Genomic DNA, 15,240 nt, shown 5'->3' on the forward strand with positions numbered 1-15,240 from the left:
TGTGGAGACTTGCACTCATTTTTCTGAAAATACGCCAAGTTTCTTTGAGAGTAGTCCAAGTGCAAAACAGGGCGTTCCCAGGTCTGGTGTATCCCAGTTACTCCCACTTACTCTGGAAAATACCTGTTATTTTGGAGCTCATTTACTCCCCAAAATACACCTTCTAATAAACATTTAACTAATAATTCACTACCTACCTGTCCACACACATACACACACACCGGCACGGTTGGCCTAGTGGTAAGGCGTCCGCCCCGTGATTGGGAGGTCGTTGTTATGTTATGGCCTGTGTGTGTGTGTGTGTATATGCTTTGAATAAACACTCAACTGCCAGACAAATGAACAGGGACGCTGCACGCCATCAAGATGCGAGCTCAATCTTTTTCCCAACTCAAACCGTTTGGAGATAACCATTATACAACATCTGTATCGAACCGTTTGGGGATAACCATTATACAACAGTCGTGGGTTCGAACCCCGGCCGGGTCATACCTAAGACTTTAAAATTGGCAATCTAGTGGCTGCTCCGCCTGGCGTCCGGCATTATGGGGTTGGTGCTAGGACTGGTTGGTCCGGTGTCAGAATAATGTAACTGGGTGAGACATGAAGCCAGTGCTGCGACTTCTGTCTTGTGTGTGGCGCACGTTAAATGTCAAAGCAGCACCGCCCTGATATGGCCCTTCGTGGTCGGCTGGGCGTTAAGCAAAAAAAAAAAAAAAAAAATACACACACACACGCTTGCAGGCGCCAGCACACACACATGCACAAACATTTTGTATCAGAACAAGTATTCTGTTTAAGATAGTTGGGGGAGGGGGGTGGTGGTAATTTATGTGAATATTTCCATGATGAAAAGATCAATTTAGAGTTTATGGGATTTTTTTTTACAGAAGATGAGGTGGGAGCTGGGCAAGAGGCTCTATTCCCAAGTGCCAACAACATCCGCAAGGCCCATGATGCAGAGGTTGACCAGGAGGTGAACTGAAGGGAAACACGGACCATCGACATGAGTGTCTCCTTTGATGGCACATGGCAGAAGAGGGGCTTCACATCCCTCTACGGAGTTAGGGTAGTCATCGATGTCCTGACAGGATTGGTTGTGTAAGTTTCACGTTATGTCGAAGTACTGCCATGCCTACAAGCTTCAGGAGGCCAAGAACCTTCCAGCTCAGGAACCTTCCAGCTCCTGGCGTGCAGCCCATGCTCCAAAGTGTTGCAAAAACCATCATGCTTCTAGCAAATTAAAAGCCATGGAGCAGGAAGCCGCCAAGCTGTTGTGGGGTTGGTCAGTCAGTTTGCATGACTTTCGCTACACCGAGATGTTGTGTGACGGGGACCCATCCGCCTTCAAAGCTGTGGTGGAGCTGTACCCGTACCCCGTACCCCGGTGTGCAGGTCAAGAAGTGTGACTGCGTGAACCACGCCCACAAACGCATGGGTACTGCCCTCAGGAAGCTGGCAAAGGATGAAGAACTTGGTGGCAAGGGCGTGGGGCGCCTCACGGAAGATCAATTTATAACAAGCTCTTTCTTATCAGGTCTGATGAACTTTAGGATTTTAGATGTCCGTTTTGGCGTATGTCCGTCTTGGCGTATGTCCGTCTTGGCGTATGTCACAAGTGTGAGTGTTAGGAATGAATGGGGTATGAACGTGCCGAGTCAGAGTATGCTTGTGGCAAGAGATTCGGGATGCACGTGGATTAGTTTTAAGTCGTGGTTGAATAGTTTGCGAATGACATGTGCAGACCTGTTTACCCTTACTATTTTGGAGTAATTTATTACTATTTTTTAGGATTTGGGGGGGGGGGGGGGGAGTACTCCATTTGTGACCCTCCACCACGAAATGAGTCGCATGCCACCTCGCGCGGTTCTGCGTTAGGCTTAATATAAGTCCAGGGAGTGTCTGGTAACAGTGTGAGGGTCACCTTAGTCACTCACAGGCTTATAACTCAACAGTTTTCGCTCTTTTCTAAAACGGGTTTCACCTCTGGATAGAGCATAAAAAACTCTTTAGGAAAATGCAAAAATATGAACATCATGCAAAGGTGACATGCGACTAATTCCGTGGTGGAGGGTCACATTTGAGTTCAGACTACGATTTTCAAATGTGCTTCAACTAAGGTTTGTCACTTTGTGTTACTAATGTTGTTGTTTGTAACCACTGGGTTACTATTTTGGTCATCAGATTACTGTTTTTTGACTTGACCATTACTCTTGTCAAGTTTTGGGGGTAAACAGGTCTGCATGTGTGTGAGCTATGTATGAATCATTGCATGTTATTACAGTAACTAATTGGTATGAAAGTTTTGAAATAGTTTTAGGCTGTTGTGTTGCAGAGTTTCTCTGTGTTGAAATTGCCTTGATAGTGGTCTTCACCCCGTACTTTAGAAGAAAGTAGTTTGCTAACTTGAAAGGTACATTTTGAATCCTATTTCTACTTTTGTTACTTTGACGGGCGCAGTGGCGTGGTGGTAAGACGTCGGCCTCCCTGCCGCCTGGTGGGTTAAGAGTGGAGATTTTTCCGATCTCCCAGGTCAACTTATGTGCAGACCTACCCCACCCCCCGCGGGTTAGGGGGAAGAATTTACCCGATGCTCCCCAGCATGTCGTAAGAGGCGACTAACAGATTCTGTTTCTCTTTTTACCTTTGTTAAGTGTTTCTTGTATAGAATATAGTCAATTTTTGTAAAGTTTTAGTCAAGCAGTATGTAAGAAATGTTAAGTCCTTTGTACTGGAAACTTGCATTCTCCCAGTAAGGTAATACATTGTACTACGTTGCAAGCCCCTGGAGCAAATTTTTGATTAGTGCTTTTGTGAACAAGAAACAATTGACAAGTGGCTCTATCCCATCTCCCCCCTTTCCCCGTCGCGATATAACCTTTGTGGTTGAAAACGACGTTAAACACCAAATAAAGAAAGAAAAGATGTGCAGACCTGCTAGTGACTTAACCTCCTTCGTGTGTACACGCAAGCACAAGACCAATTGCGCACGGAAAAGATCCTGTAATCCATGTCGGAGTTAGGTGGGTTATGGAAACACGAAAATAGCATGCCTACTCACCGAAAGCGGAGTGAAGCTGACTATGCTCTCAGAGTATAGTGTGGGGAACCCAAATGGACAAACGAGCTCACACGTAAGCACAACAATTCTGGAACGCTGAAGGAAAAGAAAAAGAAGAATCCTATTACTGTGGTGTCTGCAATGAAAGGACACCAAGAGTGTCCTTGCAATGCAGGTGGTCCATCATGACAGGTATTTTTTGGTCATGTAAATAGATAAAGGGACAGAAAAATATGTCCTCTGGTCAGAGGGGCCACATCATGAAGGTATCAGTGTAATGACGAGGACGGACGGAAAAGTAAAGGAACAACACAGCGGTACTGTTATAAATATAATAATGTAACAAAACTGTGAATATATATTATGTTCCTTCAGCACAGTTTGATCTTGAGATACCATCATGGATTTGATGTGTTGTGATACTGTTTTTTATTGAACTATTCTTCATTCTGCTGTTGCCAGGCAACTGTGTGGACCTGTTGGATGGGGACTGTGCCAGGTACGGTGCAGACGTGTGTACCAGCTGCGCTGACTGGGCCACGGCCAACTGCCTCAAGTCCTGCAACAGAAGCCCTGCAACAAGAGAGGATTAAGCAGACGCAAGAGTAAGTGTGAGTGTGTGTGTGCGTTGGAGGGTGGGAGAGGGGGTCAGAATCTGTAAGATGTTACTGTCCTGTTGTAAACCAGTATTGGCGTTAACCGGTAATTACCGGTATTTTACCGGTTGAAATGAGGAAATACCGGGGGAAAATTGGCTGCCGGTATGACCTACCGGGGTTTTTTTCACTGGTAAAACAACAAAACCAGTACTCTGAGTTAGACTCTTACTGGTTCCAATGACCAGCTTACCGGTTTTTTTTCTGGACAGTTCGCATCATAAAAGTTTGTGTACCGGTTTGAAAAAATACTAGCGCCATCACTGGTAAACAATGTATTGAGAGAATTGTTTTTATTCTTGTGGAATTTAACATTTTTCTGCGACATTCTTTCAACCATCATCATCAACAGCAACAGGATTCTCATCATGGCATAGTCCCGAATTAACCCCGAAGCAGTAGCTTCACATACTGAACGAAGAGTGACTCTTAAACTAAGTTAAAGGTCCCTGTGTTTGCCTCTAAGGATGTTTGTGCCCTTTAGGTTCTGTGATTGCCTCTCCCCCACCACGACCCCTGTGCAACAACGTGCTGACAGATCCTGTTGGCAGCTTATCCCTGATTGGTCGACCGGTCTACGCCTCCTGCTCTCAGATCATCGTTGCTGCTATCGGCTCCAGGATCCAGCAGTCATTTACCGATCTACGCATCAGCTGCAAAGAAGGTAAAATGAAAAAGTACATTTTAAAAAATGTTGTTTTCAAAAATAAAGGAATTTTGCTGACAGGAGAAGTAACAGCTTTCAGTTTTTTTTTCTTCTAGATTCTGTTTGGTATTGTGTGTTTTTTCTCTAAATTTATTTCTTAATTCTCTTTTCTTTATTCTGCTCAGTCAGTTGAAGGGACGTTCAAAAACAACAACCCGCCATTTCTTTATTTTGTACTTCCTTTTTGCCCATTTCCATTTCCTGTCCTCTGTTCAGATGATAGGTGAAGGGGAGTAACTTGCACACATAATCTTACTGTAGACAGTTGCTTCCCTTGGACTGTTACTGCAGACTTCATTGTTGTCATTTCAATACTACCAAAAAGAATGCACGCAGCAGACTTGAAACTTCTGCATTAATTTGCTGAATGCAAAGTTTTTTCTTCATTATACATACTCTACCTACCTCACCCGTACACTGAAAGCATTCTAATTTAAGTGTCATTCTTGGGAAAAATCAAGCTGACATTGCATTATTTTGTTAGACATTTCATTACACGGCCATAGCAAGCACCTGTCCATAGCAAGCACCTGTCGAAGATGCCCACAACCATTCCAAAGGATCTCCGACAAGTTTTCTTTTATAATGATTGGTCTTTCCATTGCAACCACCTGTCCATTGCAAGCACCTGTCTGTAACAACCCTTGGGTTGGTCCTTTGGGTGCTCATTACCGTAAAATCCCTAGTAAACACACACACACACCCCCCCCCCCCCCTCCGCACAGATTTTGGGTAAAAGTAGGGGGTGGGCGTTTGCTAGGTATAGTTATACACCCCTTTGCAAGATCAGGGATCGCGTTTACCGGTAATTTCCGGTATTTTACCGGTTAAGATTCGCCAATACCGGAAAAAAAAGTGGATGTCGGTCAGACGTACCGATTGTTATTTGGTTTGACCGGTAAAAAAAAAGTAGTAATTAAAAATCGTTTGTGAGTACGACTGAGAGAGAGAGAGAGAGAGAGAGAGAGAGAGAGAGAGAGAGAGAGAGAGAGAGAGAGAGAGAGAGAGAGAGAGAGAGAGAGAGAGAGAGAGAGAGAGAGAGAGAGAGAGAGAGAGAGAGAGAGACAGAGGGAGAGAGAGAGAGAGAGAGAGAGAGAGAGAGAGAGAGAGAGAGAGAGAGAGAGAGAGAGATTTGGATGGCTTGTTGTGACAGCGCTACAATGTTGCGATTATGTCTCCATTGATGACACTTGATGTCAAGGTGTCAAACATGACGTCAAAAATCAGACATCATACTTTTCGCGCCATTTCTTTCGGTTCCCGGTCCATCGTAAAATCTTTCAGTTTATGTTATAAGGGACGGAGTCTAACTATAGCCGACATAGCATCATACCGGGAAATCACGTACTCACACCAGCTTAGATCTTTGTCTACATACAGTTGATTATTGTGAGCCGAGTCGATTGCGATGAAGAAGCAACGATCTTTACTGTCTTGTCTACCCCCAAGAGGTGAGAAAAGGCCTTTGAATGAAGGAACTGAAAGTGAAAGTACTTCACGGCCTAGTACATCTGCAGAGCCCGAGTCTCAAGCGGCGGCAAAGAAACCAACATCGGCATCTTCCACTGTCAAACGATTTCAGGAAAAATGGTGCAAAGAGTTTCTGTGGTTGCGGACAGAGGGGGAGGGGGAGAACTTTCTCATTTTGTGAGGACGGCAAAAAAACACGTCCAAAAAATGGTTAGGCCTAAAAAAAAAATAGGTGTGGTTAAGGTAACCCGACCTACCCTATTTTTAGGGGCCGATCCTATAACTTTTTATTACATTTGTCACAAAAACAAACAAAAAAACGAGTGCAAAAAACGCAGTGAAAGCGAAAGCGCCCGAGTCGCACACTTATTTCCCTGTCAAGTAGGTTTAATGTGTACACATTAGAAAAAAAAGTTAAAAAAAAAAAAGTGATTGCCTACCTACCTACCCTATTTTTTTGGGCTATGTTACCGTAACCACACCTATTTTTTTTGTTGGCCTTACACAAGAGGTTGTCGAAATTTTCAACATTCATCGATCGAAGACCATTCAAAATCGCTAAGTCATAGAAATGCTGTTGGCTCTGCGCGTGAAAACTTTTTGACAACAAAGACTAGGCGAAAGTGAAACTGTAACAGTGAGTAACTAGTGAGTAAGTCTTCCAGTTGCGTGGTTACTATTTGCTTTCCTATTTTATTTCGGAAGTCTCTCTCTCTCTCTCTCTCTCTCTCTCTCTCTCAGCGGCTGCTGATGTGTCACTGTCGTTGTGCAACAGTTGCTTTGAGGGGGGGGGGGGGGGGGGACGTCCGCATATCACTGACATTGATTTAATGTATTGCAAGTCATTTGTCTTTTACTGGTTGCCTTGGCAAGCTTACCGATTTTCGTGAGAGCCTTGTAGCCAGCTCATGACGTCATACCGGTTTGAAAAATACCTAGCGCGATCACTGAAGATAAAGTGTCATCACATTTTCACGAGAAAAACAAGTGATACAACCATGTCTGAGAAATACAGTGGGACAAGAAACACACACAGACACACACTAAGTGACAAACACACACACACACACACTTTGACAGATGTTGAGGCTGGGCTCACTTTATTTTCACTGAAAAAAGAATTCAGTGTCACAATAATATAAACAAAATCTAAATGTTTCTACCCTCCAGATATCAGTTATTTTCGTGAAATAGCCTGATCTTCCATCGATTGTGATGATTTTGGGTTAGTGATATAGACACATTAAAAATCACTGTTGGTTTCTTTTTGGACTGTATATATTTTGTAAATAAAAAAAAACCCACTACAACAATAGAATCAGGTACCTGTTTCTATTAAAACAACAACCGGGGTGGGCGTTTGCTGGGGATTTTACGGTATATACACTACAGGTTTGACTGTAATGTGTGTTTTATTTTATCATTGTAGGAGCCCCGAGACTGGCTGGAGGTGAGGGACGAGGGAGGCAAAAAGAAAGGCAAGAAGATGACTAGCGACCTGTGCGACCGGCAGTGCAGTGGACATTGACAGTACACCTTGTCACCATCAAGAGAAAGAAGACCAGGAAAAGAAGGGAGACTCGGGGCGGGGATGTAGCTCTTTCGGTAGCGTGCTGGATTTGTATCCAGTTGGCCGCTGTCAGCGTGAGTTCGTCCCCACGTTCGGCGAGAGATTTATTTCTCAGAGTCAACTTTGTGTGTAGACTCTCCTCGGTGTCCGAACACCCCCGTGTGTACACGCAAGCACAAGACCAAGTGCGCACGAAAAAGATCCTGTAATCCATGTCAGAGTTCGGTGGGTTATAGAAACACAAAAATACCCAGCATACTTCCTCCGAAAACGGCGTATGGCTGCCTAAATGGCGGGGTAAAAAACGGTCTTACACGTAAAATTCCACTCGTGCAAAAAACACGAGTGTACGTGGGAGTTTCAGCCCACGAACGAAGAAGAAGAAGAAGGGAGACTGTGGCCCACGTATGTCAGTCTGTGGATTGATATGATAAACAAAGGGAAGTAAGCGCTCTAAATGCACACGACATGTGTAATAGAGTAATTGAGAGTTATTCGGAACCATTCTCCTGGCACCTGAGAGAATAACAAGCATTGAAATGAACAAGCGACTTTCATCCTATAATTTTAAGATTCTGTGGATTTTTTGGGTCGGCCGTGTGTTTGTGCGTGCAATATGTGGTGTGGCATTCTTAACCTTTGATGATATTTTAGAAAGTGAATACCTTCAATGCACTTTATTGCATTTTTACTGATCACATGACAAAACATGCTGTTGTCATTGGTCAACTAGGAACTGTATATCAATTGACATCGCGCAGGAAGTTCCCAGCGAATTTGATATCGCGCAGGAAGTAGTTTATCAATTTTAATTTTGAAGAATAAAATCTCACCTGAAGGAAACAAATGTCTCCCTTTTTTTAAAATCACAAATTTATAAAAGAAAAGTAATTGAATCGGAAAGATTAAGCTGTGCAATGAATAAAATCAAACTGTTCCCACCAAGCTTTAACAGAGAAGTAGTAGAAAAGAATGTTACAATCTTACCGACTGAGGTAGTTGGAACAGCAATAAACAAAGCTGACCTTGAAAGTACCAGTAGTGGCAGTACTTAGAAAACTGTGAGATCTCTGGCAGTGTTTCAGCGCACATCACTCACAAAAAGGCAGGAAATGAGCAGCCGATTTAAACAGTTCGCACCTGCATGAACCGTTGTCCACCTTTCTTAGTCGTAGCCATACAACATCAACCGAACAACTTTCAGCATCTTTCACAGTCACAGCGCCGTCGGAGGACGCCATTTTGGATGCGTCGTAAGCGAGACTGAGCTTCGACAACATTATTATGCAGTCCGCCGATACCGACAAATACCTGGAAGCTTTCTTGGGCACAGAAAATGAACCAGAGGACTTCGCTGATACTGCCTGGCGCACTTCAGTTCCTGCCATCGTTCAGAATTGCCAAATCGAACAGTCAAAAAGAGTACGACTGAGGACTAAAATAACTGGGACATTCTTCGCTGTTCCTTCGAACTGGCAACTCCACTGAACTTGTTAGCCTTTGTTGGTGATCTGTTTCGACCGTATATTTTTGTTCTTTTTTCATTATAAATGCCTTATTTTGTCTGAGAAAAAGAACTAGTTACTGAAAAATAAAAGTAAGAGCAGCAAAGTTACGAAAGCAGGAAAAGACAACCCAACAGTCCAACATTAAATACAAGGCAGTAGCCTCCCTTGCGTTTGTCTGACTTCTTAGGTAGGTTTATGATTCCCACTGTTCCGAAATCGAATGCGATAAAATCGTTATCGTTAGATTTGACTGTGATATCAACATTTATCAGTCTGAATGACTCGAAAGGCTGAATCATATCAGATCTTGGCTTACGCCTCGATCTGATATGATTTTAGCATTCTCGACATTCAGACTGATAAATGTTGATATCACAGTCAAATCTAACGATAACTAATAATAATTGATAGGATGTTTTAGCACTAACAAGAATAAGTATGAACTATACACGAAACATTTGTAAAATTATGATATATAGATCTGTATTTTATACCTTGAAAATACTCACAGCTAGCGATGGGACAATAAAGTAATGAAAATGAAAAATTGAGGAGAAAAAACATGAAAAAATTATTTGCGTAGAAGAATATCCTTCCATAGTAATCATGAGTAAAGGAAACCTTTCTCTACCCCTCCCTGACTCCCTCACCCCCCCTTTGTTCGCCTACGAACACAGGCACGCGCGCATTCAAAACCCAGATAGGTTTCTACTGTCTTATTCCGTAGGGCGCGGACAGAAGGGCAGCTTATTATAGACTAAGAATTTGAACTTTCTGTGTTTTTATGTCAAGGGGAAAGGAGGGAGAAGAGAGAGAGAGAGAGACAGAGAGAGAGGAGAGAGAGAGAGACAGAGAGAGAGAGAGAGAGAGGAGAGAGAGAGTTTCTATGTCTTTCCTGTGTGTTGCGCTGTGTGCATTTTATGCTCAGTTTCTAAGCAACACTCATCCTGAACTCAGGTCAAAATGAGTTCGGCTCATTCTCTCCGATGCCTTGAGTTTCCTTGTCTGGCAAGGAAACCGATTTTTTTTTTTTTTTTTTACATATTTAGAGCTTTTTGTAATGTATTATTGATATTTATAAGCAGATTCGCGATCGTCAATTATGATTTTTCATGGTGTTTTGTAATTTTTAAATTACAAAGGAATTGATATGTAAGACAGTTTCAAGCGAGCTATTTTTCGCGGCTGTATTTACTGTGCAAACAACTCTAAATATGGCAAAAGTGTCACGTGATAATCAACCGTTTGGTTTCGGCGCTCACTGGAGCAGACGATTTTTTCTGTAACCAGTTGACAGTGATGAAACCATATATTACGGTCTCCTTCCGGCAGCAGTCCCAAAATTTCGACTTGTTTTGACCTTAGAACGATGTCTTTATCATAACTGTAAAGAACAGAACGGAGATCACTGTCGAAGTCGGCCAATCTGCAATCATTTTCGTCTCGCGAACACTGATCTCAAATTTAGATCAGTGCTCGCGAAAAACATATGGGAGATAACTCTGTATTTTTGTTTTGATAGATTCGCGTAGGACTGTAGCGTCCGGTCAGAGAGACAACTGGCAATAGCCGTGGAGCGATGCTTATCAGAATGAGCAACACAAAGCTGTGTTTTAGTGCATAACTTTACCTGAGTTGTGTGTGTATGCATAATGTGATAAGTTGCTTCCTTATAGTGTTTTCGTTTTCATTTTCTACTGTCACGTTGAACGCAAATCTGAGTTCAGACAATTATTTGTTTCGGGTGTGTTTTGATCATGTCAGGTTTTGAATTAAATTATCTTTTTTACATCGAAGTACGTGCATATCGTTGTGTGTATCATATACACTTGTTTTTGCTGTTGAAAAATGATTATTGATATGCTTTTAGGCAGTGTAATCGGTAAGCATGTGACCAATGAGAAAATCAGATTTATCGTTGTACATTTGAAAACAAAGTGCTTTTTCCTTATATTTGTTCAGTGTTCTTTCTTTTCATCGCTGATTTTATTTTTAACCTGTACTATTCTATGATATTGCAGTTTGGTCCGAGCAGAACTCGTGTAGTGTGGGTTGTTCTGCAATCAAATGATACAATAGTTAAGTGGTTTTCACTATGAAAAACAGATTCATATTGAGATTTGATAATAGCGTCTTCTGCTTGTGAAAAAGCATACAGCTGTTGTTGGCATTGATAGACATGTGAGTAAATTTGTCTTTGATGAAATTTGTCGTGACTTGAATACTATTCTGGTTAATTAAGGGTCTATTTGTGCCTGTTTCTGTGTGTCTCTGTCTCTTTGAAAGATTGCAGTGTGTGTGTGTGTGTGTGTGTTGTCCCTTGTTTCCCTCGGGAATTCTCATAAAACAAGTGGCAAAGTATCTTCTTCGTTTCATATCGAAACAGACTGCGAAATAACAAGCACTTAGCCAAAACACAAAGGTTAACTGTTACACTGTCAAAATTATACCTGTGTGCATAGCGACAAAGGAATGGGGCACAATACGCTCACACAAACACACCCCTCATATCACAAGTGTATTCATCCCATGTCTTAAAGATACTTTCCTATACCCATGTGGACATGCAACCATGTCCACCAGACAGAACTCTACATGCTTTCATATGAGCAAAAAAGAAGCATTATTCAAAAAGACACACTGAAACCCAATTGCCTAGCTTTGGAATTTTGTTGTTGATGGCATGATTTATTTAGTACCCGATATTGGTGTCAATCTGCTGAAGGGAAAATGTTCCTGTCTCCACACAGGATTCATGTGTACTAAACATATTTGATCTGAAATGTGTGCCAGACAGCCAAGTTGAATGCCTAAAATGGCATATAACGTTTCAATGAAAACAAAATGAATGTTTTAGTTGGAGGACGAAAAATGTCGCAATAATTTGTTTGCTTAGTTTATTTCGTAACACTGGACGGATCCGTGATAATTAATGTACAAGATGACATTCACGGGGAAGAAAGTTCCTTCAACCTCGCTTTCGCAATAACATGAAGAAACAAGTCGCGTAAGGCGAAAATACAACATTTAGTCAAGTAGCTGTCGAACTCACAGAATGAAACTGAACGCAATGCAACGCAGCAAGACCGTATACTCGTAGCATCGTCAGTCCACCGCGCACGGCAAAGGCAGTGAAATTGACAGGAAGAGCGGGGTAGTACTTGCGCTGAGAAGGATAGCACGCTTTTCTGTACCTCTCTTTGTTTTAACTTTCTGAGCGTGTTTTTAATCCAAACATATCATATCTATATGTTTTTGGAATCAGGAACCGACAAGGAATAAGATGAAAGTGTTTTTAAATTGATTTGAAAACTTTAATTTTGATAATAATTTTTATATATTTAATTTTTAGAGCTTGTTTTCAATCCGAATATAACATATGTATATGTTGTTGGAATCAGCAAATGATGGAGAATAAGATGAACGTAAATTTGGATCGTTTTAGAAATTTTTTTTTTTTTTTTACAATTTTCAGATTTTTAATGACCAAAGTCATTAATTAATTTTTAAACCACCAAGCTGAAATGCAATACCGAAGTCCGGGCTTCGTCGAAGACTACTTGACCAAAATTTCAACCAATTTGGTTGAAAAATGAGAGCGTGACAGTGCCGCCTCAACTTTCACGAAAAGCCGGATATGACGTCATCAAAGACATTTATCAAAAAAAAGGAAAAAAACGTTCGGGGATATCATACCCAGGAACTCTCATGTCAAATTTCATAAAGATCGGTCCAGTAGTTTGGTCTGAATCGCTCTACACGCACGCACACACGCACGCACACACATACACCACGACCCTCGTTTCGATTCCCCCTCTATGTTAAAACATTTAGTCAAAACTTGACTAAATGTAAAAACCAACAACACGAAGCATTCCCTATCATTTAAGTACTGTCGCGACGCAAAACACTTTCAACGCTGCTGGAGATATAAGTAGAGACTTCGGTCGGCAACGCCCCCGGTCCTGGATTCAACAAATCATTACTTAAAAAGAACCCCTTTTGATGACACTGCCTGGGTCTGTGGAGGAATTACACAATACGACCAACTTCACCTTCAGAAATTTGACAAGCGAGCGACAAGAAGATTTCTTGTTGTGACTATATAACTCTGCAATAATGAGCTGGTATTTGACAACAATGCTACTGACGCTCCTCTTCCTAGGTCCTGTGGCTTTTTGCGAAGGGAAACAACTGCAGAAAAGGTCTGATGACATCCCAGCTCTGAAGACGGTGGTCGAACGCCACTCTCAACAAATGGCGGACATGATTGCAGAACTCACCGCTGTAAAAGCCGAACTCAGTAAGTAAACCGAGTGTAGTTTTGCTTCTTGTTTTCTATATATACATTATTCATTTCACCGGACTCACAGACACGAAGGATTAAACTAATCGATCGATTGATAGAAATAGATCATTGAATTGAGATATGCTTTACACACACACACACACACACACACACACACACACACACTCACACACACACACACACACAAACACGCAGACGCTTACATTTAGTAGGGAGACAACCGCCCTCTTCTGCCCTCGGCAACTCAGTCATTGTCAGAATATCATAAAACATGATACAACCCATCTCCCCTCCCATCGCCTTTTAAACAATAAACAACCCCCGTTTCTGTCTCTACAGACGCCGTCAAAACCAACGTAGCCTTTCACGCAAGACATTCATCAGACCCATTCAGCGTGGCCTCTCAAGGCACCATAGTCTACGACAACGTCGTCACCAACATTGGCGACGGGTACGACATCAAAAGCGGCATCTTCACCGCGCCGGTTTCTGGAACCTACGTCTTCTTTGCAAACTGCATGGCTGTTGTCGGAACGAGCGAGGAAGCGTACATCACCTTGGGGGGTGTAGTCGTGGGCGCGTGCTACTCATGGGAGCCGCAGGGTTCTGAGATTCATCAGGGGGCGGGTATGGCCACTGTCCACGTGCTGAAAGGACAGGCCGTGAGGGTGCAGCTTCTTGAGAACGCAGAGAACGTCCGTGGAGGTCACTGGAATTCCTTCTCTGGCTTTCTGGTTCGCGCTGACTTCTAGACTGTGAACGCTGGAACCTTTTCTCTGGCTTTCTGGTTCGCATTCTTTGTAGTGATTTGCTCTGACTCCTTCTCTGGCTTTCTGATTTGTACTGAATCCTTCTCTGGCTTTCTGATTTGTACTGAATCCTTCCCTGGCTTTCTGATTTGTACTGAATCCTTCTCTGGCTTACTGATTTGTACTGACTCCTTCTCTGGCTTTCTGATTTGTACTGAATCCTTCTCTGGCTTTCTGATTTGTACTGACTCCTTCTCTGGCTTTCTGATTTGTACTGACTCCTTCTCTGGCTTTCTGATTTGTACTGAATCCTTCTCTGGCTTTCTGATTTGTACTGAATCCTTCTCTGGCTTTCTGATTTGTACTGAATCCTTCTCTGGCTTTCTGATTTGTACTGAATCCTTCTCTGGCTTTCTGATTTGTACTGAATCCTTCTCTGGCTTTCTGATTTGTACTGAATCCTTCTCTGGCTTTCTGATTTGTACTGAATCCTTCTCTGGCTTTCTGATTCGTTCTGACTCCTTCCCTGGCTTTCTGATTTGTACTGAATCCTTTACTGGCTTTATATAATTTATGGTTCGTGCGCACTGGCCTTTTGGTTCATAGACTGAACATCTTTTTCTGGATCTCTTGTGTTGACTGGTCGCTTGAAGAGCTTTGACTCCTTTTCTGGCTTTTGGGTCCTTGCTGACTCCAATAATGGAAATACCAAAACTATAGACACAAGTTGAAGAATGTGTTTTCGTTAAAAATAAATATTTACAATACATCTTCGATGGAAAAAGTGCACCATCTGTGTGTGTGTGTGTGTGTGTGTGTGTGTGTGTGTGTGTGTTAGTGTGTGTGTGCGTGCGTGTGTGTGTGTGCATGCGTGTGCGCGCGTATAAGTGTGTTTTCGTGCATGTGTGTACGTGTATGCGTGTGTGTGTGTGGGTGAGTGTGTGCGTGTGTGTGTGTGTGTGTGTGTAGTGTGTGTGTGTGTTTGTTTAAGTGGGTTAGTGTGTGTGGGTGTGTGTGTGTGTGTGTGTGTGTGCGTGCGTGCGTGCATGCATGCGTGCGTCTGTGCGTGCGTAATACATTTTCTCATATGTTCGTGTCCTTAGACACATTACAGTCTCTTAAAACTCCACACTCTTCGGTGTCCATACCTGTGTCCGCAGCAACGGATATGTTTACGTTGTTAAAAAGACTACGTTCTCATTCCACGGTTT

The 15,240-nt window shown here is 42.5% G+C and overlaps 2 protein-coding genes across 4 annotated transcripts; both read left to right on the top strand.

Annotated features, from left to right (window-relative positions):
• Positions 1-266: 266 nt before the first annotated feature.
• On the top strand, positions 267-11,177 carry LOC138947020 (uncharacterized). 3 transcript variants are annotated; one of them, XM_070318452.1, is made up of 4 exons: positions 267-1,620; positions 3,524-3,666; positions 4,202-4,381; positions 7,323-11,177. In XM_070318452.1, exons 1-4 carry the CDS (start codon positions 1,300-1,302, stop codon positions 7,345-7,347), a joined length of 669 nt encoding a protein of 222 aa, XP_070174553.1. In that variant the 5' UTR covers positions 267-1,299; the 3' UTR covers positions 7,348-11,177. The 3 variants fall into 3 exon arrangements, 1 of the variants encoding a protein (XP_070174553.1); XR_011449518.1 differs by having other exon boundaries at positions 865-1,101; XR_011449517.1 differs by having other exon boundaries at positions 866-1,537.
• Positions 11,178-12,850: 1,673 nt separating this feature from the next.
• LOC138946639 (complement C1q tumor necrosis factor-related protein 3-like) lies at positions 12,851-14,816 on the top strand. Its single transcript, XM_070318077.1, has 2 exons — positions 12,851-13,274; positions 13,620-14,816. Exons 1-2 carry the CDS (start codon positions 13,091-13,093, stop codon positions 14,030-14,032), a joined length of 597 nt encoding a protein of 198 aa, XP_070174178.1. The 5' UTR covers positions 12,851-13,090; the 3' UTR covers positions 14,033-14,816.
• The last annotated feature ends 424 nt before the right edge of the window (positions 14,817-15,240 follow it).

Source organism: Littorina saxatilis, linkage group LG14 (genome assembly GCF_037325665.1).
Source record: "Littorina saxatilis isolate snail1 linkage group LG14, US_GU_Lsax_2.0, whole genome shotgun sequence".
Classification (NCBI taxonomy): domain Eukaryota; kingdom Metazoa; phylum Mollusca; class Gastropoda; order Littorinimorpha; family Littorinidae; genus Littorina; species Littorina saxatilis.